This window comes from Globicephala melas, chromosome 11 (assembly GCF_963455315.2).
Source record: "Globicephala melas chromosome 11, mGloMel1.2, whole genome shotgun sequence".
Lineage (NCBI taxonomy): Eukaryota > Metazoa > Chordata > Mammalia > Artiodactyla > Delphinidae > Globicephala > Globicephala melas.
In genome coordinates, this window is record NC_083324.2 from 1,804,250 (window position 1) to 1,828,639 (window position 24,390).

General features: G+C 54.6%; 1 protein-coding gene and 1 long non-coding RNA gene across 6 annotated transcripts in view; one reads left to right on the forward strand and one right to left on the reverse strand.

Moving 5' to 3' along the window:
- The window catches only part of RAB7A (RAB7A, member RAS oncogene family), a 93,802-nt gene extending 91,430 nt beyond the window's left edge, over positions 1 to 2,372 (forward strand). For all 3 annotated transcript variants that reach the window (XM_030849262.3, XM_030849260.3, XM_060307511.2), the window contains exon 6: positions 994 to 2,372. In XM_030849262.3, the coding sequence (XP_030705122.1) occupies positions 994 to 1,089 (96 nt within the window). In that variant the 3' untranslated portion in view covers positions 1,090 to 2,372. The remainder of the gene's footprint in view (positions 1 to 993) is intronic.
- On the reverse strand, positions 8 to 23,723 carry LOC115848493 (uncharacterized). 3 transcript variants are annotated; one of them, XR_009565743.1, is made up of 5 exons: positions 23,429 to 23,723; positions 13,458 to 13,599; positions 5,280 to 5,399; positions 2,111 to 2,324; positions 8 to 1,379 (listed from the first exon to the last, which is right to left on the reverse strand). It is a non-coding gene; the product is annotated as an uncharacterized lncRNA (long non-coding RNA). The 3 variants fall into 3 exon arrangements; XR_009565745.1 differs by having other exon boundaries at positions 13,399 to 13,599; XR_009565744.1 differs by lacking the exon at positions 5,280 to 5,399 and having other exon boundaries at positions 23,429 to 23,721.
- Between the last annotated feature and the right edge of the window lie 667 nt (positions 23,724 to 24,390).

The following is a 24,390-nucleotide window of genomic DNA, read 5'->3' on the forward strand; positions in this document are numbered from 1 at the left end:
GGGTGGCTAAAGCAATAGACTTTTATTTTCTCTCAGCTCTGGAGGCAGAAGCCCATAATCAGGGTGCCAGCAGATCCGATCTCCAGTGAGGACTCTGTTACGACAGGAAGTAGCTAAGTGTGTGGGAAGGGCTGAGGGCATCAGATAGGGTCCGGGGTGGCCGCCCATGGCGCACACTTTCTTTTGGGGATGACAGAAGTGTCCTGGAATCACGGCGTGGTGGCGGCTGGCAACTTTTGAATACACCCAACAACACGGCACACGCACACTGCTGTGTTCAGCAGAGCTTTTTTTAAAATATGTAGTCCTAGAGGTTGTTACTTTTATAGCAATTGTGAATGGAATGATTTTTCCTAGAGAACTTCTGATGGATAGAACCAGTCCCTGCTTTCCCGAATCCTTGAACAGTTCCTGCTGCACAGGTGCTCAGTGTTTAAGTGACAAATTACTTCTCTACATCAGGAAGTAGAAGGCTGCTCCTCCCTGGAGACATGCTCATCAGCGCAAGGCCCACTGAACTGACCCCAGTCTGTATCCCCACCAGACAAAGGGATCCGTCCTCGGCTGGGCTCTGCGTGTGCAGATCTGGAGATACAAAAAGGAAGCTAGACCCTGAGTCCAGAAAGATGAGAGCAGGTAGGGGGCCGGAGGAGCACCCAGGAAGAGCGCCCAGGAACCTTGAGGACATGCTGGCTCAGAGCGGCCAAATCCAGGCCACGGGAGCGTCTACCTTCTTGTCAGACGTTGGTAGAAGCCTCGGAGCAGGCGGCGGCCCCCAGGCTGACGTCACACGGAGGGCGCGTCGGCCTGTCCTGCCCGCCTACTCAGTGTCACCTTGCCCCATCTTCTGCTCACTTGGCTTCGAGCACCTTCTGCCAGGGCCCTCACTGCACTGCTGGGCCTGCTCCGTGCCCATGCCCCCATCTGCCCGGGCTGAGCTCGGGAGTCTCCCCGAGCCTGGACTAACCAGCCTGTCTCTCTCCCCCTGCCCAGGAAACGGAGGTGGAGCTGTACAATGAATTCCCCGAGCCCATCAAACTGGACAAGAACGACCGGGCCAAGGCCTCGGCAGAGAGCTGTAGCTGCTGAGGCGGCAGAGCGAGCAGAGCAGAGCCCTTCGCGCACCAAGCACACAAGTAGGCCTTCCACCACGAGCCCCTCTCCTCTCCACAGTCGGTCATCTCGCACATCCAGCTGCCCGAAGAGCCCCCAACACAGTCTCCCCTGCACACACACCCGACACAGACTCACTCCACAGCCCAGGCCTGTGCCGGCTCCATCGGGGTCCCTGCGTCAGCCCTCAGATGGCAGCAGGACGGGCCGGCTGTAGAAATCGTTCCGGTTTGGAGTCGGCCTCGGAGACGACTTCTTTTTGTCCACTGGAGAGAGAGAACTGTTTACAGTCAACCTGTGTCTAATTAGTTCTGGTTTTTTAACTTGTCTTGTGGTCTTTTTACCCCCCACCCCCGTGAAGGCTACCACTTGGGAAGGCGGGTGCCCTGCGCTGCATTACAGGCTCACACCCAGTCTGATCAGGCTGAGTTTTGTATGTATCTGTTAATGCTTGTTACTTTTAACTAATCAGATCTTTTTACAGTATCCATTTATTATGTAATGCTTCTTAGAAAAGAATCTTATAGTACATGTTAATATATGCAACCAATTAAAAATGTATAAATTAGTGTAAGAAATTCTTGGATTACGTGTTTAAGTCCTGAGATGCAGGCGTAGAGATGGAGGGTGAAGCCTGTCTGGATCTCAGAGTGTTTAGCCACTCAGATTTCAGAAATCCAGCTGGAGGCAGTATTCTGTACAGTAGACACGAGAATCATGTACGCCTTTTAATCAAAGACTTAGGAGCCAAAAAGCTTTTCATCTCTCCAGGGGGAAAGCTGTCTAGTTCCCTTCTGCATCTAAATTTTTCCAAGAGGTTGATTTGCATAATACCATGGTGTGTGCAATGGAGAAACGGCTGTTTCAGAAATATAAAACTCTCATTTTTCTTTTTTTTCTCTGCTCCACACTTTGAAACTCCCTTATTAGATCAGCATCCACGTACAAGAGAGAAAGGAAAAGGAAAATCCTACCAGACCTGTCCTAGGGACTTTACCTTTGTTCTGGAAGGTGCTCCTTTCGGGGCTGTGGCATCCTTAGGTGAGCAGACCTTCTCTCCTTCTTCCCAGTACAACCCGCCATGCCTTCCCTGTGTCCTGGGTGTGGAGCCAGGCAGCTGTGCCCCAGGACCTGCCCCGCATTGTAGCTTGCTTCTCAGAGCACCTCCCTCTCTCCAGAGGCCTGCATTCTAGGGTGTGGGCCAAGTTCTTCTGTAAAGAGATGAACGTGATGCCAATAAAATGTAACAAGAACAAAGACCATCTGTCTTCGCCCTGTCTTTTTTCCCTCTTCCAGACTCGGGCTCAGGAGAGACCCTGTTAGCTAATCACTGCCGTTGCTTTTTCTGGGCCCGCAGGACTCTGAGGCAGAAAGGCCTTCTCCTCTCCAGCCCTGCATACCTGCCCCTGGCTTTTGTCTTTTGCATTTTTAATCACAGTATTGGGGGGGGACCCTGCATGGAGAGAGCATTGTCCCTTTAGAGGAGCAACCACGAGCTGCTGGGGACCCATGGACCACCACGCACAGCCTGGGAGTGTCACTCGGTCTTTGTGCTGCCTTGTTTTTAATGCTGTGATGGTCAACCGTCACATAGTTCTGGATCAGGACAGGAAGACCTGGCAGCACCAGCCCCATGTTCCAACATAGATAAGCAACAGCCGGGACTGAGTAGATGCCGCCCAGAGCCAACTGTACGAACTAGTCGTGTTTCCCGCAGCAGGACAGTGTAGGTTTTGCAGACGTAGCCTTTGGATTCTACTTGGGTCCACTTCTCAAGCCCCTCAGTCGTGTCTTTCCCCCGCTGCTCTTGGCCCGGACTTCACGTGTTAAAGTAGCGTCCTCAGGAGCTCACAGCCACAGCGCCGCCGCGGCCAGCGGGGCTTACCCCTGCTGCGGCCCCGCACCCTGGGCTGGGCTTGGGGGTATGCTGTTTGGCCTCAAGAGGAGCAGAGTCCTTCCCAGCTGGCGGCCTCGTGCTGGGCCGTGCTGTGTGGACCAGGCTGCTGTTCTCAGAGCGGGTCCCTCTCGCCCTAACCCTGAACATGACGTGGAAATGGACTTTGACCTCTGACCTCAGCCATGCCCTAAAACTGGTGACCATCCTTACACTGACCTGCTTTATTTTTGAAATGAGCCCGAACATAACCTTGTGGCCCTGATCGCAGCCGTAGCTGGCTGATTCGAAATTTGACTTTTAACCGACCTTGACTCTGTGCTCAGCTTCGTCTTGTCACTGACAATCATCGTAAACATGGTCCCCCTTGAAATGACCTTGAATCTGACCCTCCTCCTGACCCTGTCATATTCAAACTGAAGTTAACACTGAACCCTACCTCCCATGACAGCCTTCCTCTCCAGCCTGAGACTAGTCCACACCACATCCCGTCAATGGCTGGCTGACCTTGGTCTCACCTTATCTACCTAAACTCCGTACGCACAGCTACACTTACCTAGATTGGGTTTCTCCACAGTAAGAAGTAAGGCTGAGACTGAACTCTGCACTAACACAGCATCTTTTCCCACATTCCTACTAAGAGTCAGCATCAGCACGTGCTTTTGAGAGAAGCAGGTTAGCTCCAGCAAGCAGTAAGATTTGCTTTTGAGGAGAATGGGATTTGGAGTGTTTGCACTAATGCAAATTCTTTTCAGTAACACAGTTGAGTTCGTTTGAATTTGCTGTGCCTCCCGGTAAGAATGTGAATCGAGACGAATGTGTGCTGCTGTGTTTACATTCATCTCAGTTTGTTCTAACAAGAGGAAGTTACTTTTGAGAAGAATGGGAATGATTAGTTGCACGGATACAAATTCATCTCAGTAGTACTCCTCAGCTTGATGCAAACCCAGTCGCCCTGTGACTGTGCATCGCTGCGCTTGCGTTCAGTTCACTCCAACAAGCTGTAGGAGTCTGGGACTGACGTTGTTGCACTGATGGGAGTTCTTATCAAAACCTCTATTCAGATTGGTCCTAATTCCTCCTACCTCGCAGTAAGAAAGTGCCTTTAGATGAAGGTGTGTTGCATTGCTTCCGTTCATGTTAGTTAACACTAACCAGCAATAAGGTTTTATCTTTGAGAAGAATGCCTGAGGCCGAGCTTGTCTGCACGTATCTAGTAGCACTGGTTAGAGCTGAACGTAGGTCCATCACGGTTTACGCTGACCTGCAGTGGTTGAGACTAAGCTGCTTACGCTAATACGGATTCTCCCCATTACCACTAATTACACTCATCCTAATTGGCTCAGGCTCTCAGCAAGAGCTTGCTGTTGGGGTGAAAGTATACTGCTGAGTGTATTCACCTTGTTTCGTTAATCCTGACCCAGACCCCGCTTCTCAGCCAGACACACTCAGGTTGAACCTCTTGCCTTGTCACGACCCCAAAGATCTTCCTGGACCTCACGCTGGTGTTGCCGCGTCTTTGCCTTCCGAATGACCTGGCCGCATGATGTCCTAATTTTAGGTGACTTCCTGCTTCACCTCACACCAGATGTTTACCTTGAAACTGACCCTGAGCCTGACCCTGATCCAGTCTCTCACCCTATGGATATGTGTTCCTTGTGAATTGCCCTGATTTTTACCTTGTCCTGAACTTGACCCTGTGTCACACTTACGTTACAACCTTGGAATGACCCTCCTGATGCTGCACGTTAACCGAAGTCAGTGCTGAACTGGTCCTTGAATTTGATCATCTTGAAGTTGACCTTGAAACTGACCCTCACCCCTGGCCCAGATCATGCTGCCAGTGTCTCACACTGAGAAACTGACTTTTACCTTGAACTTCTCCACTCCAGTCTTGTCCTTCACACCGGGATGCTCCTGACCGTAATCCCCGTGAAGCAACCTTGGGTAAGCTTCAAACTAACCTGGACCTGACCTCGGTCCAGGGTTCTGTGCCTCGCTCTTCAGCTTGATCCTGAACTTCACCTTGACCCTGTGCACTGAAAATCACCTGGCCTCAATCCTCCTTGAAGTTCACATAAGCAAGAACTTGACCTCACATTTGAAAGTGGCCCTGTACAACTCAACAACAACAAAAAAACCCAGTAGAAAAATGGGCAGAAGACCTTAATAGACATTTCTCCAAAGAAGACATACAGATAGCCTACAAGCACATGAAAAGATGCTCAATATCACTAATTATTAGAGAAATGCAAATCAAAACTACTCATACCAGTCAGAATGGCCATCATTAAGAAGTCCACAGGAATTCCCTGGTGGTCCAGTGGTTAGGAAGGCATGCTTCAACTGCAAGGGGAACAGGGATTCAATCCCTGGTCGGGGAACTAAGATCCTGCATGTGTGGGGGCAAAAAAAAAAAAGAGAGCTGTTCTTAAAAAAAAAAAAAGTCTAGGGCTTCCCTCCCTGGTGGCGCAGTGGTTGAGAGTCCGCCTGCCAATGCGGGGGACACGAGTTCGTGCCCCGGTCCGTGAGGATCCCGCATGCCACGGAGCGGCTGGGCCCGTGAGCCATGGCCGCTGAGCCTGCGCGTCCGGAGCCTGTGCTCCGCGGCAGGTCAGGCCACAACAGTGAGAGGCCCGCGTACCGCAAAAAAAACACACACAAACACACACACAAAAAAAGTCTACAGGTAACAAATGCTGGAGAGGGTGCAGAGAAAAGGGGACCCTCCTGCACTGTTCGTGGGAATGTAAGTTGGTGCAGCCACTATGAAGAACAGTATGGAGGTTCCTCAGAAATCTAAAAATCGAACTACCATATGAGCTGGAAGTCCCACTCATGGGTGTATGTCCAGAGAAAACTCTAATTCAAAAAGACACACACACCCCAGTGTTCACTGCAGCACTGTTTACAATAGCCAAGACATGGAAACAACCTAAATGTCCGTCGACAGATAAATAGATAAAGAAGGCGTGGTACATAAATACACTGGAATACTACTCAGCCATAAAAAAGAACATTACGGGCCAGGACCTTTGAATATAGGTGCAAAAATTCTAAACAAAATATTAGCAAGCCGAATCCAATAACACATAAAAAACCATCATACACCACAATCCCAAGTCTGAATCCAAGTGGGATTTAACCCAAGTTCACAAGGAGGGTTCTCAACATTTGCAAAATCAATGTGATACATACCACATTAACAAAAGAAAACCCAAAAACCAAATGATCATCCCAATAGATGCAGAAAAAGCAAAAACAAAATTCAGCATCCATTCATGATAAAACCTCTTACCAAATTAGAATAGAGGGAACACATCTCAACATAATAAAAGCCATTTATGACAAACCCACAGCCAATATAATGTGAAAACCTGAAAGCCTTCCCGCTAAAATCTGAAACAAGACAAGGATGCTCACTCTCACCACTTCAATTCAACATAGTATTGGAAGTCCTAGCCACAGCAATCAGACAAGGAAAAGAAAGGTTATGCAAACTGGAAGGGAAGAGGTAAAGCTCATTATGTACAGATGCTATGATACTATATATAGAAAACCCTGAAGACTCCACACAAAAATTACTAGATCTAGTAAATGAATTCAGCAAAGTAGCAGGATACAAGATTAATATTCCAAAATCAGTTGCAGGGACTTTCCTGGTGGTCCAGTGGTTAAGACTCAGCCCTTCGACTGCAGGGGCCATGGGTTCCATCCCTGATTGGGGAAGTTATGCATGCCACGAGGTGAGGCCAAACAAAACCAGACAAAAAAATCGGTTGCATTTCTTTACACTAACAATGAAATATCAGAAAGGGAATGGAAAAAACAAGTAACTTCTAAAACAGAACCAAAATCCTAGGAATAAACCTGACCAAGGAGGTGAAGGGCTTACACCCTGAGAACTACGAAACATTAATAAAGGAAATTAAAAAGGATTCAAAGAAATGGAAAGATAGCCCATGCGCTTAGATTGGAAAAATATTGCTAAGATGGCGATACTACCGCAAGTAATCTACAGATTTAACGCCATCCCTCTCAAAATTCCCAAGATATTTTTCACAGAAATAGAATAAATAATCCAAAACTTTATATGAAACCATAAAAGACCCGGAATTGCCAAACCAATCCTGAGGGAAAAAACAAAGCAGGAGGCATAACTCTCCTATACTTCGAACAATACTAGAGAGCTACAGTAATCAAAACAGTGTTGTGGGGCTTCCCTGGTGGCACAGTGGTTGAGAGTCCACCTGCCGATGCAGGGGACACGGGTTCGTGCCCCGGTCGGGGAAGATCCCACATGCCGCGGAGCAGCTGGGCCCGTGAGCCATGGCCGCTGAGCCTGTGCGTCCAGAGCCTGTGCTCCCCAACGGGAAAGGCCACAACAGTGAGAGGCCCGCGTACCGCAAAAAAAAAAAAAAAAAAAGTTTTATGGGTACAAAAACAGACATACAGATCAATGGAACAGAAAAGAGAGGCCAGAAATAAACCCACACACCTATGCTCAATTAACCTCTGACAAAGGAGACAAGAATATACAATGGAAAAACGACAGTCTCTTCAGCAAGTGGAGTTGGGAAAGTTGGACAGCTGCATGTACATCAATTAAGTTAGACCACTGCCTCACACTACACACAAAAATAAACTCAAAATGGCTTAAAGACTTAAGACATGACACCATAAAACTCCTAGGAGAGATCATACACAAAACATTCTCTGATGGGACTTCACTGGTGGCTCAGTGGTTAAGAATCCGCCTGCCAATGCAGGGGACATGGGTTCGAGCCCCGGTCTGGGAAGATCCCTCATGCCCTGGAGGACCCACCGCGTTGCACACTTGCCTTCTCCCTGTGAGTGTCACTTGCACGTGCTGGCCAAGAAGCGTGTGACTGCCACCTGGTGCTGCCGGAGCCCTGGTGTGTGACAAAACGAGGCGATGGAGGCGCTGCTCCACCAGGCGGGCTCAGTCTCCCGAGTTTCCTGACGTCTGGGGAGAAGCGAGCTCGCTGGCGGGAGTCCTGCCTCAGTTGGCACTGCAGGGCTAGAACCGCCCCTGTCGCTGGGCACTCGCCATTTTGCCGGAGCTCCAGGGAAAGGAGCCAGCGCTGGAAGTACATTACCACTTAGGGTCTAGTCTAGCTCATGGGTGAACCTTGAGTCCCTACTTTAGGCCAGAGGGGAGGAAGGGTAAGGGCTGTAATAAACCCTTCGCTTTAGAGGAGGAAAGCCAACTGGCTGAACTGGGGTCTGCACGTGTATCTGTATCTGTTGCTTCTCCTTGGAGAAGCCAGCATGGCTGTTAGTTCAGAGAAGCACACTGGGGCCTTCCCTGGCAGTCCAGTGGTTAAGACTTCCTCTTCCAATGCAGGGGGTGTAGGTTCGATCCCTGGTGGGGGAGCTAAGATCCCACATGCCACACAGCCACAAAACCAAAACATGAAACAGAAGCAGTATTGTACCAGATTCAATAAAGACTTAAAAAATGGTCCACATCAAAAAAAATTTAAAAAAAAGACCCTGGTTCTCTCTCCCGTCAGCCCTCCACGCCTGGAAAGGACTGTTTGGGGGCTGTCTTGTCCAGGGGTTGTGGAAGGACAGGGAAACTGCCTGCCATCCCCCATTTCTGGCGCTGGGATAGGATCCTCCAACTCTGAGATCAACTCAGGTTACCCTGGGGATCATGAGAATCTTGTCAGGTCACTGATTCTCTGGCTATTCTCGCTGTAAAAACGGAAACTGCTAAAGCATATGAAAAGGATTATACACTATGTCCAAGTGGAATTTATGCCTAGAATTCAAGGATGATTCAACATACTCAAGTCTATCGATACACGACATTTACAGGATGAAGACAAAAAAACATGATCTCAACTGATGCAGAAAAAGCATTTGAAAAAATTCAACTAGAAAGTTTCTGCAAAGGAAGCCATGAACACAATGAAAAGACAGCCTACTGAATGGGATAAAATATTTGCAAATCATACAGCTGATAAGCGCTTAATATCCAAAATATATTTAAAAACTCATACAATTCAAAAGCAAAAGAACAAACAATCCAATTTAAAAATGGTCAAAGGGGCTTCCCTGGTGGCGCAGTGGTTGAGAGCCCGCCTGCCGATGCAGGGGACACGGGTTTGTGCCCCGGTCCGGGACGATCCCACATGCCGCGGTGCGGCTGGGCCCGTGAGCCATGGCCACTGAGCCTGTGCGTCTGGAGCCTGTGCTCCGCAACGGGAGAGGCCACAAGAGTGAGAGGCCCGCATACCGCAAAAAAAAAAAAAATAAAAACAGGCAAAGGATCTGAAGAGACATTTTTCCAGAGGACACACACAGATGGCCAACGGGTACCTGAAAAGATGCTCAATGTCACTACATCGGGGAAACGAGGCAAGACCACGATGAGATACCACCTCACACCTGTCAGAATGGCTATTTATCAAAGACAAGAAATAACAATGTTGCTGATGATGTGGAGAAAAGGGAACCCTTGTGCACTGTTGGTGGGAGTGGAAGAGAGTATGCAGGTTCCTCAAAAATTAATAACAGAATCATGCACCGCACGTTTGTGGGGAACCTGGAGCTGAACCGTCTGCAGACGAGCTGCTTCTGGGTCGGGCCTCGAACGCAGCAGAGCGGCTCCCTCGCCGCGATCTACTGAAAATCGGCCCTCGACACAGTGGTTTGTGAAAAAGTAAAACAAACAAGTAAATTAAAAAAATAGAACTATCAACCCATCCAGCAATTCCACTGCTCAGTATTTATCTGAAGGAAGTGAAAACACAACTCGAAAGACGGCTGCACCCTCATGTTCACCGCAGCACTATTCACAACAGTCAAGACATGGAAACAACCCGAGTGTCCATCAACAGATAAACGGATAAAGATGTGGTCCACGGATGCAATGGACTCTTAGCCGTAAGAAACGAAGGAAATCCCGACATTTATGTCATCGTGGATGGACTTTAGGGCATCAGGCTAAGCGAAGTAAGAGAAAGACAAATACTGTATGATCTCCTTGATATGTGGCATCTAAAAATAAGTAAATACGCCAAACCCACGGACACAGAGAACAGACTGGAGGTTGCCAGAGCTGGCGGGGGTGGGGGGTGGGCGGTGGGGCTCGGGGGTGGGGGGTGAAATGGGTCAAGAGGGCCAGGCTTCCGGTTACAACGTTGGTCCTGGGAATGTAACGTCCTGGATGGCGACCAGGGTTAGTCATATTCGACTGCATATTTCAAAGCTGCCGAAACAAGCTGTCTTACCTGACGCGCGGCAAGCCACAAGCTGAGATGCCGAAGTCGGAAAGCCGAGCGAGGAGACACGAGAATAGACGCCACGGCAGGCAGGGGGCCCGGGTGGTTTCGGGATAAGGAATAAGGAAGCAGGGCGGGGTCCGCGCATGGGGGGCGCGGAGAAAAGTGACGGAAGAAGGGTGTGAGCCGGTGGAACTAGGCCCCCGGCCTCTGCAGGTTCAAAAGGCCGCCCCGGGGACAGCTGCGCAGGCCCAGTTGGAGGGCCGGCGGTCCTAACCGGTTTCAACCGGCTCAGCTCTAACCGGGTACAGCTGACTCTGGGCTTTCCGGACACTGTTAGGCTGCGTGGAGGACACGCAGGTCTTTTTGTAGCAACAATTAAAACCGCCTTGATGAGTCAAGGCAGGTTACAGGTGAAATGGATTTAACTAAGCAGTCCCTGCAGTTTCACTAAGAGACTAGACCTTACAAGTTCTCATCAGAAGAAAATGAAAATTTGTAACGATGTATGGTGACGGATTTGACTACACTTACTGTGGTGATCACAGTATATACAAATAGCGGTACACCTGAAACTAATGTCATGGTAGGTGTCAGTTACCAGTGTTTAAAACTTTAACCCCTTTTTGTGAAACAAACACTGAGTCAACTAGCAATAGAAGGAAACTGCCTCAACATAATAAAACCCACATATGAAAACCCCACAGTCAACATCATACTCAGCGGTTAAAGACTGAAAGCCTTTTCCCTAAGGTCAGGAACAAGACAAGGGTGCCCCCTTCCATCACCACATTCCGCAGAGCACCGGCAGTTCTATCCAGAACACTTAGGGCAAAAAAATAAAAGGCCTCCAAATTGGAAAGGAAGACGTAACAGTATCTTTGTTCACAGATGGCACAGTCTTATATGTAGAAAACCCTGAAGAGTCCACGATATAACTAGAGATGATAAACTACTTCAGCAACATCGCAGAATACAAAAATCAACACACAAATCAGCTGCATTTCTATATGCTAACAATAAACAATCCAAAAAAATAATTCCATTTATGATAGCGTCAAAATTAATAAAATAGGGCTTCCCTGGTGGCGCAGTGGTTGAGAGTCCGCCTGCCGATGCAGGGGACGCGGGTTCGTGCCCCGGTCCGGGAAGATCCCACATGCCGCGGAGCGGCTGGGCCCGTGAGCCATGGCCGCTGGGCCTGCGCATCCGGAGCCTGTGCTCCGCAACGCGACAGGCCACAGCGGTACCGCAAAAATAAATAAATAAATAAATAAAAATGGTCAAAAGACTTGGATATCTGTCCAAAGAAGATACACAGGTGGCCAATAAGAACATGAAAAGATGCTCAATGTCACTAGGCATTTGGGAAATGCAAATCAAAGCCACCTTACACCCAGTAGTATGCCTATTATTCAAAACAAAACAAAAGGGACTTCCCTCGTGGTGCAGTGGTTAAGAATCCGCCTGCCAATGCAGGGGACACGGGTTCAAGTCCTGGTCCAGGAAGATCCCACATGCCCTGGAGCAACTAAGCCCGTGCGCCACAACTGCTGAGCCTGTGCTCTAGAGCCCGCGAGCCACAATAACTGAAGCCCGCGCGCCTAGAGCTTGTGCTCTGCAACAAGAGAAGCCTCCGCAATGAGAAGCCCGCGCACCGCAACCAAGAGTAGCCCCCGCTCGCCACAACTAGAGAAAGCCCGCGCGCAGCAACGAAGACCCAACGCAACCAAAACAAAAGAAACAAACACCCAAAAAAAACAGAAAATGAGTGTTCCCAAGGATGTGGAGAAATTGGAACCTTTGTGCACATGGAAATAATGTAAAATGGTGTGCCTGCGTGGAAAATAGTTTGGTCATTCCTCAAAAATTTAAACATAGAGTTACCATATGAGCCAGCAATTCCACTCCTATGTATTTACCCAAAAGAACTGAAAGCTGGGACTCAGAGAGATGGTCGTATAGCAAGTTCATAGCAGCATTATTTGCAATAGCTATAAGGTGGAAACAACCCAAGTGTCCATCAACAGATGATGAGTAAACAAAATGTGGTTTATATATGTATAACGGAATACTATTCAGCCACAAAAATGGAACAAATTCTGAATAATGCTGCGACATGGATGAAACTTGAAGCCATTTTGCTAAGTAAAATAAGCCTGACATAGAAAAATAAATATTGTATGACTTCACTTAGATGAAGGCGCTAGAATAGGAAAAATCCTATCAACCGAAAATAGAATAGATGTTGTGGGCAGTGGGGGAATGGAGAGTTACTCTTCAGTTGGTACAGAGTTTCTGTTAGCAATGACGGAAAAGTTCTGGAAATAAACAGTGGTGATGGTTGCACAACATTGTGAATAGATGTCATGACACTGAACTGTATACTTAAAAACGGTTAAAATGGTAAAAAGTTTGTTACGTGCATTTCATTTTTGTTTTTAAAAAAGGGGAAAAAGGAAACTGCCGAGCTAAAGAAGTCAAAGGCAGTGTCTGCAGCTCACGAAACCTGAAAAGAGGCCTCAGCCTCACAGAACCCCAGGGGCCCCTGCCTCTGCCCGCAAACATCCTCCATCCTCTGTGATGTCCCTGCGCGGGGTGCCCTTTCGGCAGAAGCGCCCTGTGTGGGCAAAGCCACACCGCACACGAGACAGTTCGGCCAGCTCGACTTCTGCTGCCACTCCCCCGTGTATATAGAGAACACGAGCTTCTTCCAAGGTGTGGGAGGCCGCAGTGGTGTGGGACTAATTTCTTTGGCCATCAAGCCCTAAAAGAGCCAGTGGGCAAGGCCTGCCAGCCTCACTACCTGAAGTAGGTGGAAGCGGAGGGGGCCAAAGAACACCCCCTCAGGCACCCCTCCCTCCCCCGAGAAAGGCCCCAGACTCAGATTGCCGCCCATCCCCCCCCCCTTGGAGTGGCTCTCACCCACCCGGCATCCCGGAAGCTGGGAAGCCTGCCCCCTGGACCACAGGGAGCCCCAGGGCTCACCTCCTCCCGCTGGGGGCAGGGCAGTGTTTCCACTGCCCCGAGGCAGGCATTCTTTCTCTGGTAATGCCCCCCTCCCCCCCGGAAATCCTAGTACCCGTCAATTATATCCCAATAAAACTGGAAGAAAAAATCCTCATGCCTGGGCTCTACCTTTGGCACTGTGGATTTCACTGTCCTGGGAGAAGGCGCTGGGAGTTTTTAAAGCTCACCAGGTGATCTGAGTGGGCAGCCAGGTTGAGAACCACTCTTCTGGATTGTGACCAATCAGCAGAGGCCGTGGCCCAAGCCTCCTTAGGGAACTAGGAAAGGAGCTGGCGTCACCGTGGTCATCGTGTTCCAGTGTCCGTGGTCCTGCAAGATGGCGGGTTGGCAGCAGACAAGTATTAGAGGGCACAGCAGTTGGTTTCTACTTCTGTTTTGTACGTTTCTGGAAAGGGGAAGAGAGAAACCCCCTTCCCTTCTCAGTCAAGGCCTGAAGCCCGAGGAACTACCGTCACACGCCCCTCACTGTGCACAGGAACCGTCCCCCTGGGAAGTCACACCTGGACCTGGAGGCGCCCAGGGCTCCCCGGAGCAACAGGGCCCCTGAGCTGCCCACTGGGGCCCCAGAGCAGGGCGCTGGCTTATGCACAAGTGCACGTCGCTGGGTAGCACATAAACCATCCGGAAAGGGGCCAGGAACGAGGTGCAGATTCTCAGGGCTGAGTTTGGGAATCTCAGTGCTGCGCGGATGCGGCCAGAAGCTGCCTTGGAAGCCAAGCTGCTGTGCTGCTCTTTCCACGCTGACCTCTAGGTCCAGGGGCTGGGAGGGGCTTTTGAGAAAGTCGGCTCACAAGTCTGGGGCCAAACTCAAAGCGGGAAGAGTGCGCCCGGCGGCTGGCCTGGCACCTGGTGCTGAGAGGCCCAGAGACCCCCACCTCCCTCTCCATCTCCTTCTAGACTGGTTGCAGATCAGTTTGGTAAAGAATCTTTGGGCAGCCCTTGCTCCTCAGGGAGAAGCAGGTGAGGGAGCTGGGCCAGGCACAGGGTCCCACCCTGAGGAGCCCCCAGCCGGCCAGTAACACGGAGGGATCTCTGGGGCTCAGGCACATGCAAAGAACAGTGTCCAGGGGGTCTGCACACAGCAGGCTTAAGTGGAGTTTTCATAAGATCACGGGCAGACAGGGCTGAATCTGCGCTGAAGTCCAGGCTAGCAAGCCAGGCAGGCCAACCCTGAGCTGCAGACGTGCCTTGTCTTACTTCTTACAATTTTTTCTTTAATCTAAATTTTTTTTTAATTTTATTTATTTATTTTTGGCTGTGTTGGGTCTTCGTTGCTGCGCACGGGCTTTCTTGGAGTTGCGGCGAGCGGGGGCTACTCTTCGTTGTGGTGCGCGGGATTCTCATTGCGGTGGCTCCTCTCATGGCAGAGCACGGGCTCTAGGCGTGTGGGCTTCAGTAGTTGCAGCACGTGGGCTCAGTAGTTGTGGCTCGCGGGCTCTAGAACGCTGGCTCAATAGTGGTGGCGCACGGGCTCAGCTGTTCCACGGCATGTGGGATTGTCCCGGACCAGGGCTAGAACCCGTGTCCCCTGCACTGGCTGGCGGATTCTTAACCACTGTGCCACCAGGTAAGTCTTTTAATCTGAATTTTGAATAATGTTGAGAGAAGAAGAGATTATAGACTAAAAAATGTCGTTTTGCCACTTGTCTTCAGAGTGTTCTGCAGCCCGGGGCCTGCCTTCTACCTGGCATAGCAGCGGGGGCTGGGCTCATTGCCCCCCTTATGGGCGCACCGCGCCCCTCAGATCACCAGTCCCTCGCAAACCATCTCATTCATTGATATTTTCTACCTGGCCAGGTAGGCCTGTAAGTCTGTGAACCCCGGGACAGAGAAAATTAATGCTTTTGTCTTCTGTTTTGGTTTGGACTTTTTTTTGTTTCCTGGGACAAAATTGGAATAGAAAAGCATCCCAGACAGGTGGACAAGAAAGGCACAGAGGTGTGCAGTGTGGTGGTTCCACACGAGGACAGATCTCTGGTGGTTTACCATCAGGCAAATCTGCAAAGCTCTGGTCCCCAGTGTCCGGTGTCACCACAGGGGCTGGTGGCGTGGATTCCTGACATACAAAGGCCAGCAGGTGCCGACTGTACAGGCCTTGAAGGCAGCATCGGGAGTGGCCAGTGAGGACCAGTTAAAAGGTCACTCTGGAAGCCAGCTCTAGTGGTTGGTGCAGTGGCAGGTCAGGTGTGCACCAGCGGTCACTTGGCCATATCCCGGGAGAAGTCAGCTTTCAGGTTAGCCAGTCCTCTACTGGGGCTGTGGACATCTAAAAATCTGTGCAGGGTGCGGGTCTTGGGAGGAAACCAGCAGTTGGTCTCCTTGGCGGGCGTAGATGTGGCCTAGGCTGTTCTCTGAGCCTACCAGGCAGAGGTCAAAGACCAAGGTCAGCTTTGCAGAGCTTCTGCCATAGCCTGGCTGGGATCTATGGGGGCAAGCGGTCCCCACAGCGGGACGCCTTCCCTGGTGGCTGCCCGGCGGCGTCGGGGGGAGTCTTGCAGCGTCCTTCACAGAACCTCATCTCAGAGCCTCGTCCAGTGCAGCCCCGTGGGGAGTGACCAGAGGGATCTGTGCCCAGGGGACGAAGTCCTGGGGTCTGGCCTCGGTGCCACCCCAGGGAAACCTTGGCAAGGCCTCAGGAGGACCTGTGGCAGGAAAGCTCCAGCGCAGGTCCTGGACCAGCAACAGTACCCAGGGGTCCAAGCTCTCCAGGCTTTGGGTCAATTCCTTTTCCCAAACCTGCCCCAGCATCGACCCTTTGTTAAACGAGAGACTCCCCCCCGCCCCTTCCTGGGCCTGTCGAGAAGGGGGTCTGGGGGTCCCCGTGCTGACATGCGTCTCCGGGCTTGAGGATCCGCGCGTCTGGTCCCCAGAGCCGCGCAGCCGGTGGGCTGTTGGGAGGGAGGCTGGCAAGCGGTTTCCATGGAGACGGGGCGGGGCGCGCGCCCAACGCCGGCCGGCCGAGCGCAGTTACCCGCTGGGCAGTCCAGCCGCACGGGCGGGGCGGGAGGGAGGCGAGCGCGGAAGGGCCGGGGACGCGGGTGAGACCACGCGGCGCGCCCCTTAAACCCGGAGGGGACTTGGGCAGCCGAAAACGCAGAAGCTGGGCGCCGGCTCCCGCTCCCCCTGACGCAGAGACGAGCATCCTTCCCGAGCATCCCGGGGACCCTTTCCGCTCAGTCCCCTCCACAGCGATTGACCCCGGCCGTGGTCGTTACTCACCCTAAGGGTGAAGACTGTCCTTCCCGAGAACTGTCCCCGCTCCCCACACAGAAAGCTGCCCCAAGGCCCCAACCTCTCTCCCGTTTGAAATGCTAGTTCCTCCACTGGAGCCAACCGCTCACTTGTCGAAGGCCTAGGGTCTGGGGGAGGGCAGGGGAAGGTGCTTTCTTGGACCTAACCCCCAGGCTCTCCAGGCGCGCAGTTTAATACCTTGGGCAGAAAAAACGGGCCGAATCTCACTACTCCCTGTGAGGGCCCTTTCTCTGTCACTTATTCGAACAAATGTTTATTGAGCATCTACTGTATGCTAAGTACAGAGAATTCGGTGACCCACACACCAGACAAGCTGACTCCAGGTGGGGAGGAGAGACTAGGCTATAAATGCAAAAGCTCAAGTAGTGATAAGCGCTTTAAATAAAGAAAAACTTGTCGAAGTGATGGGGAAAGATGGGGGTGGGTGGCCCTACTTCAGACGGGGTGTTTAGGGAAGGCTTCCCTGAGGTGTTATTCACCTGACTGGCAAGAAGGAATAGGGCCTGAGAGTCCAAGGAGGAGGGAACAGCAGCACAAAGACACCGCGTGGGGTGGGCCGGCTGTCCAGGGCAGGGACAGGAAGGCAAGCCGCATAAGGCCGTGGGGAGACGCCTGTATTTTATCTTAAGTGTGATGGGAAGCTGCCGGCGTGTTTGAGGGGTGGGCAGGATCTGATGGGGTCCAATGGGGGCTTTGAGAAAACCTTGGCCTCTGTGAAGATGTGGCAACAGGGAGATCCACTCTGAGGCTTTCTCAGTCTTCTGGGGCAGATGGCGCCTAACAGGCAGGTCCAGAGTGAGCTTAGATGCCTCAAGACTGCTTGGCCCTCCTCCGGCTGCCCTTCCGCCGTTCCCTGGCTCCGGGGCCTGGCCCGGATGGAAAGACTTCTGCACCCAAACCAGGCTGGAGCTTGGCGAACACCTGTCCTCATCCTGGGACCTAGCCTTGGCCTTGCTGCCCCTCCCCCGGCCCTGGCTAACTGGACAGATGAAGTGTCAGGAAGGGCAAGAGCCCTGCACTAGGAATCAGACTCGGAGCGCAATCCAGTGGCACCGTGTGAGCCCTGCGTCTTCTCTGGACCTCAGCTTCTGCATGTAAGGTGGGGACAGGGCAGACAGGACACAAGACAGGGTCAAAGGGTCCTTCCCACTGGATCCATCGACAGTCCCAAAGCGCTCAGGAATTAATATCTGATTAGAGGGAAATAAAGTAAGGGAACTCATTTTTGGAGAGCCGTTTATGTCGAGCTCTAGACTAGGTGTTGGTTTGGTGGCTTGTTTCCCCCTTTCACAAATATAATTCTGAGTCCTAACGGACCTAACTCCTGAGTTTGGAGTTAGATTCCTTTCTAGATACTCATCATTCAATGCTACACAAGACAGACAAGCTCTTGGGGGTGGGGGACAGATGCTAAAACAAAAGATACTTTAGCTACAGAAAACTTATGAGAAAAGGAATGAGGATGACAGGACTGAAGGAGCCAATGGAAGTCAAACCAGGGGTGGGAAGTGGGCTCTGGGAGGGAGGCCGCGGGGAGGGCAGGGGCGCCAGGACATAAAGTCTGAAGAGGTCAGCAGGCCCGAGTGCTGCAGGACGGTCGGGGAGCCCTGGAGGGTCCTGAGCGGGGAGGGCGGGGGCCCGGGCTGGGGGGTGGCAGCCCCCCCGGACAACGGCAGTTAGGGAGTGGAGTCCCAGCCTCTCAGGGCAGCTGTGAGTTGTTCTTGACCAGGAGAGAATGTCGGGATCGCCAGTCACACTGACATGAGCATCTGCGAGCCTCGCAGGCCCCTCGGGCTCTCGGCTCGGCCCTGGAACCGCGCAAACTCGCACTGGGACGGGAAGCCCGCCAGAGTTTGACTCCCATCTCATTCATTCAACGAATATTTATTGAGGACCTACTACGTGCCAGGCCTCGTGCAGCATGGGTTGATCGGGTCCCTGCTCTCCTGGGGGTGGCAGGCATGAGAAAGCGAGAGGTGGTGTAAGACCACGTGCTAAAAAGTGGGGTGGGGGGGCCGCCTTGAAATGAGGTAAACAGCAAATGCTCTGCCATCTCTTCCTGGCCAGGGGTCACCGGGGACCTTACCCAGTCTCTCCTGGGTCCCGGTTTTCCACCGCAGGCAGAAACGCAGCCCCGGCCGCACGGGATGGGTGGATGCCCGGCGCCTGGGGCCAGGCTGCTCTCGCCCCCTGTAGGGCTTTGCGCGTCCCCCCCTCCCCGCCCAGGCCCCCACGGGAGCGTCTCCACAGCTGAGGCTACTTGTAAGAAAGGAGATAAAGCCAAGATTCCCTTGTCGGCGCCTCCGCCCCGCAGGGCGATGATGGAAGATGGTTTCTCTCTTTGTAGCGTTTTGTCCTGGTCGCCGGGGCCCCTCCCCAAATGGTCTCTCCATCGCAAACCCGCCCGGGCTCCTCGGGCCTCAAACCCCGGGCCTTCTGGAGAAGAGATGTCAAGCTCTACCACAGCCCCAGGCTGGAAGACAAGTCTGGCCTCGCCCACTGGGCCGGCTCCCTCGCCGGGGGGCACTGGAGCAGGCAGCCTGGGTCCCAGGAGACCCCTGCCCCGCAGTCAGGGGGGCCGGGAGCCCGCGTCTCCTGGGCCAGGAGAGTCGCCGGCTCCCCTGTCCTTGAAACAAGGGCCCAAACGCCATCCAACTCCACTGCTCCCCCCAGACCTGGCCCAGCCAGGCAGAGACCCCCGCAGGGGAGGCCCCTGGGGAGGCTGGGCTGGTCAGAGGCCGAAAGGAAGGGCAGGGGAAGGTGGGGACGGCAGGGCCAGGCTGTGAGGGGGGCAGGATGCCACGTCCCTTCACACCCCCAAAGGCTGGTGGCCGCGGCCCAGAAGAGATGAGGGGTCAGGAAGCCCTGAGGAGGCGGCCAGGTCACGGGGGCGGGGGGATGGCGGTGCCTGAAATGGGGCGGGGAGGTGGGGACACACACAGGCCAGGCTGGGTGGAGTCACAGAAGCCGGGATGGGCGTTCATGGGGGACGCGGGTGCGGGGAGGAGGGGGCGCTCAGAGGGCTGCACGGTCGCGGGGCAGCAAGGCTTAACCCGATTTGTAACAGTGAATCTGGCGGCTACTTCTGGGCTCGTGAACAAAGGACAGTCACGGAAACACCTTAGTAACAGCCCCGCCTGCCCCGCAGGAGGACACGACCAGACGGCTGGCGCTGCAGCCGTCAGGACAGGCGACCTGGACGCGGCCCCGGTGTCCAGAGTCAGCGACACGAAGCCCTGTGCGCGCACAGCTCGCGAGCTGGGGCCAAGGGCGGGGGCTTTGTTTTCACTTCACATCCTTCTACTCCCGTTGGGTTTTATACCACAAATAACTTCACCAAGAAAAAACTACCCAGCACTTAAAGAAATGAAAGGAAAGAAAAGTCAAAGTCCTGGAGAAGATCCCCAGCTCGGGCACAAGCGGAAGAGGGAGGTGGTAGGACCCCTCCTGGAGCCGAGCCACTGTTCACGTCCCAGGGTATGGGCTCCACTCTCCACGCCGCGCCTCTGATCAGCACTGCAGGCCCGTCTCTAGGATGGGGTCCTTACTCGGCACCCACGGTCCTCAGTCCCCCGGAGTGGGGGCCTCCCTCACTCTGACCCTGACACACAGCGCCAGGGGGTGGCGGGTCCTGCCGAGGTCTGGCTCCTTCCACACTGAGAAGCACCTAAGTCCCTTCTTGACAACCTGCACGTTAAGGACAGCAGCACTTTGGGGGTGTCTGCAGAGGTGGTGGGCAGCCGGGGCCCCGGGGACAGGACAGGACGCGGTGGCAGCTCAGCCCCCCGTTACACCTCCTCTAAGCGTCAGCATCTACTCGTCCGCTCCTTTGACCTCAGCCTCCCGCCTGGCGGTCCCGCCCCGCCCCACCGCCGGCCCTGGGGGTGAGCGGCCAGAGGCCCTCACCACGTCCCCATTCAGGGCTTCACAATACACATTTGCATCTTAAAGGCAACCTCCCCGCAGCCTCGTCTGGTGAATTCCCCTTTTTCTCCCCTTAAATACTGAAAAGCACTTAATGCTTCTTATTTACATTTCAAACCCCAAACTGGGCCCAGCCCAGGCTAAGGCTGGAGCCAACCTCTCGGTTTAAAACAGCTTCTGGGGAGACAAACCCTTTGGCCTCTTAACTGTTACCCCAGCAGCCCAGCCACAGCCGACTGGGCCTTTCCCACAGCAGGCTGGCGACCCCACAGCCCTCTGGGCCTCCCCACCCGGGGCTCCTGCCCAGGCTGTCAGAAACACTCCGAGGTGGAGGTGCCTCTGTTTGCCCTTTTGTGCGTGCACCCCTTATACAGATGGCAACACTGAGACCACCCGGGGCCCAGGCAGGTGGGTCACACAGGGAGTTTGGGGGAGGGGAGCTCCTGACTCCCAGAGTCCACCTTCCTGCTGCTGCGTCACCAAGCAGGGTGTGCCCGGGGCCGGGGGCCGGCAAGGAGCAAGGCAGACCCAGCTACGCTCTCGGAGCCCCCCCAGAAATAGGCAAAACAGGGTCAGATGATCGTTAAGTGCTATGAAGAAAATAAAGCAGGGTAACGAGACAGGAATCCCAGAGAGGCGTCTTGGCCCGGCTGGCCTGGAGGCTGCACTGAATGGGTTCTGGGTGAAAGGAGCTAGCCACACAGCAGGTGCGAAGGCCCCAAGGTGGGAGCCCCTGGTGTGTGGGAGGAACAAAAAGCCTGGAGAAGGAGGGCGGCAAGCGCGGTGGCTGGGGGAGAAGTGCACACAGGCACCTATGGGTGGGGGGAGAGGGAAGAAGAGATGAGGAGGGGCCCATGCTTTCTGCACGTTTGGGGAGAAGCAGGATTGCAAGAGAAAATGGGGAGTTTTTGTTTCAGCGAGGACACAGAAGAGATGCTTTTTAGACATCCCAGGGGAAGCGGTGGGCAGTCCGCGGCGCCTGTTACTCCGGAGAGAGACAGAAATGGGCGTCACCAGTGTACGGATGGTGTTTGGAGCCCAGGACTGGAGGAGCCTGCCTAGGGAGAATATGTACCCCCGGCCCCGGGGAAGGGGTGGCCCTCTCCACCAGGCCCTGGCCAATTCCAGGTGCTCCTTTTCCCGTATTTTGGCATTTTCCCATTGGCCACGTGAGGCCTTCCCCACCTGTGACGTCCTTAGAAGGATGGCAGGGGGCTACCCAGGCGCGTTCGGTTCAAGAGGCATCCCTGAAGGCCTAGCGTCCTGGAGAACTGGGTAAAGCTGCTAACTGCCACCCAGGCCTCCGTGTCCCCACTTGTATAATGAGGTCACTGGGAGGAAATCGCCTCCCTGCCCACTCCCCAAGCCTAGAATTAGTCTCCCTGAGCCCTGGGCCCCAGGCAGCAACCCGCCTCCGGGCAGGCCAAGGAGCCCAGCAGGGCCGGTGTGTCCTCCCTGTGGACTGCCCTGCCTGCATGTGTCCATTCCCTGCTTTGATTCTTTCTCTCCTCCAGTTACGGCCAGGCCTCCCCCAGGGCAAGGGAGCCTCCCGGCACCCTTCACTGAACTGTTACTCAGGCCCTGCACCCTCTGCCCACTCCCCCCAACCCACCCCGGTCAAATCTTCAGATTTTTAAAAGGGAAATCTGAAATCTGGACTGCATTTCTACTGAAATCGCCTGATTTTTAAATCCTGGAAGTAATTCAGGTCTTAGTAAAACACCAGGCGAAACAGGCAGGGTCCAGGCAGAGGGTCTCAGAAGCCGGCTCTGAGGACCAAGCAGCTTCCTGAGGGAGCTGCACTGGACAGACCGGCCCTTCTTTCTTGAAACTCTCTCCTCCTCGGCTTCCAGGACACCAGCCACGCCTGGCCGTCCCTTCCCCTCTGACCGTTCTTTCTCTGTCTCCAATGGGCAGCCTCCCTCTCTGGGCAGCCTCCCTCTCCATCCAGCCCCACGTCCTTCCTTCCCCTCCGATGACCCGGGGAGACAGCCCTCACCCCGCCTGCTGCTGCAACCAGCTCGATTCACATTTCCAGCGACCTGGCCCCCTCCACGGCGACGGCTGGGCAGGTTTCAGTCGGGGGTCCTTCTGGGCTATCACCCTCTGCTCTCCCTTTGACCTTTCAGAGACCCAAGCTGGAGCCCCTCGTGCCAGTCGCCCGGGGGCCCTGGGCCAGCTCTCTCGTGGGCGCCCCTGCTCCCACTCGACCTCAGTGCGCCCTGGTCCTCCTGGGAGGGCCGCCACGCCCACCCCCAGCACACCCACCCTCTGCTCACTCCCAGGGCTTCTGCTCCCAGGCAGACCCCTCGGGGGCACGGGGTCTACATCTCGCTGCTTCTCACCCTGCACACACCCTGCATCTTCGGAACCCAAGATCTTTGCTCAAGCCATGCAGTATCTGCAAGCTCCTTGCCACTGCTCCCTATTCCTCCCAAGGCTCAGCTCTCACAGACCCGTGTGTCCCACCCCCCCCCCCACGTTAGGAACTTCGGATGGTCTTTCGTCACCTGGGCTGGGCTCGCTAAGCGGCCCTCCTCCCTGGGAGAGGGTCTTGGCCTTCTCTGCAGGAGCCCGGGCTGAGATCCATCTTCCCTCTCCTACGGGCTGTACTCTCTGCCCCCTTTTGTGGCTCAATCCCCTGATCCCCGCAAACACCCCACCAGCCTCAATTTCCTTCTCCCCTGGGGCTTATTCCCCAGCTTGTCGGAAAGCAAATGGGGGCCGGACAAGCGCCGTGACAGGGGGAAGCACAGACCGCTCAGGGGGCCTGCTGGGTCAGAAGGCCCGAAACGCACCCCGCTTTTTTGGCTTTCACGGGCTGCACCTCTTCTGACCCCTGGAGCTCCAGTCCAACCCCCACCCCGTCCCACCCCCTCTCCTCCATGCTCGGGCCTAAGGGAACTGTTTATCCTGCCGTGGCCGTGGCCGCGGCCGCAGGATCCGGGCCTAAATCACTCACTCCAAAGGGATCCGCCCTCCTCCCGGAGCGTCTCCCCGTGGCCTCAGCTCCCCAAGTGGGGGCTCCTTTGGCTTCGAGAAAGATGGTCCAGCGCCTCCTCCGCACCCCCAATACTGGACCCAGCGGCAGGGCCACCAGATTTGCACAGGCCTCCGCGTGGTACCCGGAGAGGGAGCCCCCGCTCTCAACTGCGCTCCCCACACGGGAGGGGGAGGGGTGTGGCCCGGAACGAGGAGCAACTCCCCTCCCCCATCCTCTCCGGGAAACCGTCCGGAGTCCGCGGCCTTCCCCTCTCTCCCAGCCGGAGCCGCCATTTGGCTTTGGGGGGGAATGATGGAGGCTGCTCACACACCATAAAATGGGGCACTTGTAGCATCTGCGGCGGGGGCGGGGGCGGGGGGGGGGACGGCGGCTAGGAAATGTCCCCCGAGAAGCACCTGCGGTCTTCTCCGCCGCCTCCCGCGTCCTGCCCAGGCCCCCGAGGCGTAAGGAGACCCCGGGCGCGCAGGGGAGGGCGCCAGCATCCGCTCTCCTCTTGCACTCTGGCGGAGACCCCCCTCGAAGCCGTCCCGGCTCCCTCCACACTGCCCTAGCCGACCGCGTGAGGGCGTGCCCTGTGTTAGTTCGGACAAATTAAAGCGCGTCTAGCGGGCAGGCCAGGGCCCCCCCGGACGCGGTCTGGCCTTGGGGGCCCGTGGACCACTCTTGGCTGACTGCCGCCGAGCTCCGGGCCGCGGGGCCTCCCCGGGGGCCCGCGCTATTCGGCCCTAAACGGGGTGCCCCCCTCCTCTCGCGCTCCCGCAGCCTAGGGTGCGCCCCTCCGTTCCCCTCTGCCGAGCCCTCCCTGGGCGCGGGCCGCCTCTCCGCCACGCCGCAGGCTCGGGCCCTGTCCGGGGCGCACGGCGGCGGGCGCGGCGGCGCCGGGGAGGCGCGGTCTGGGAAGCCAGCGGCCGGGGAAGGGG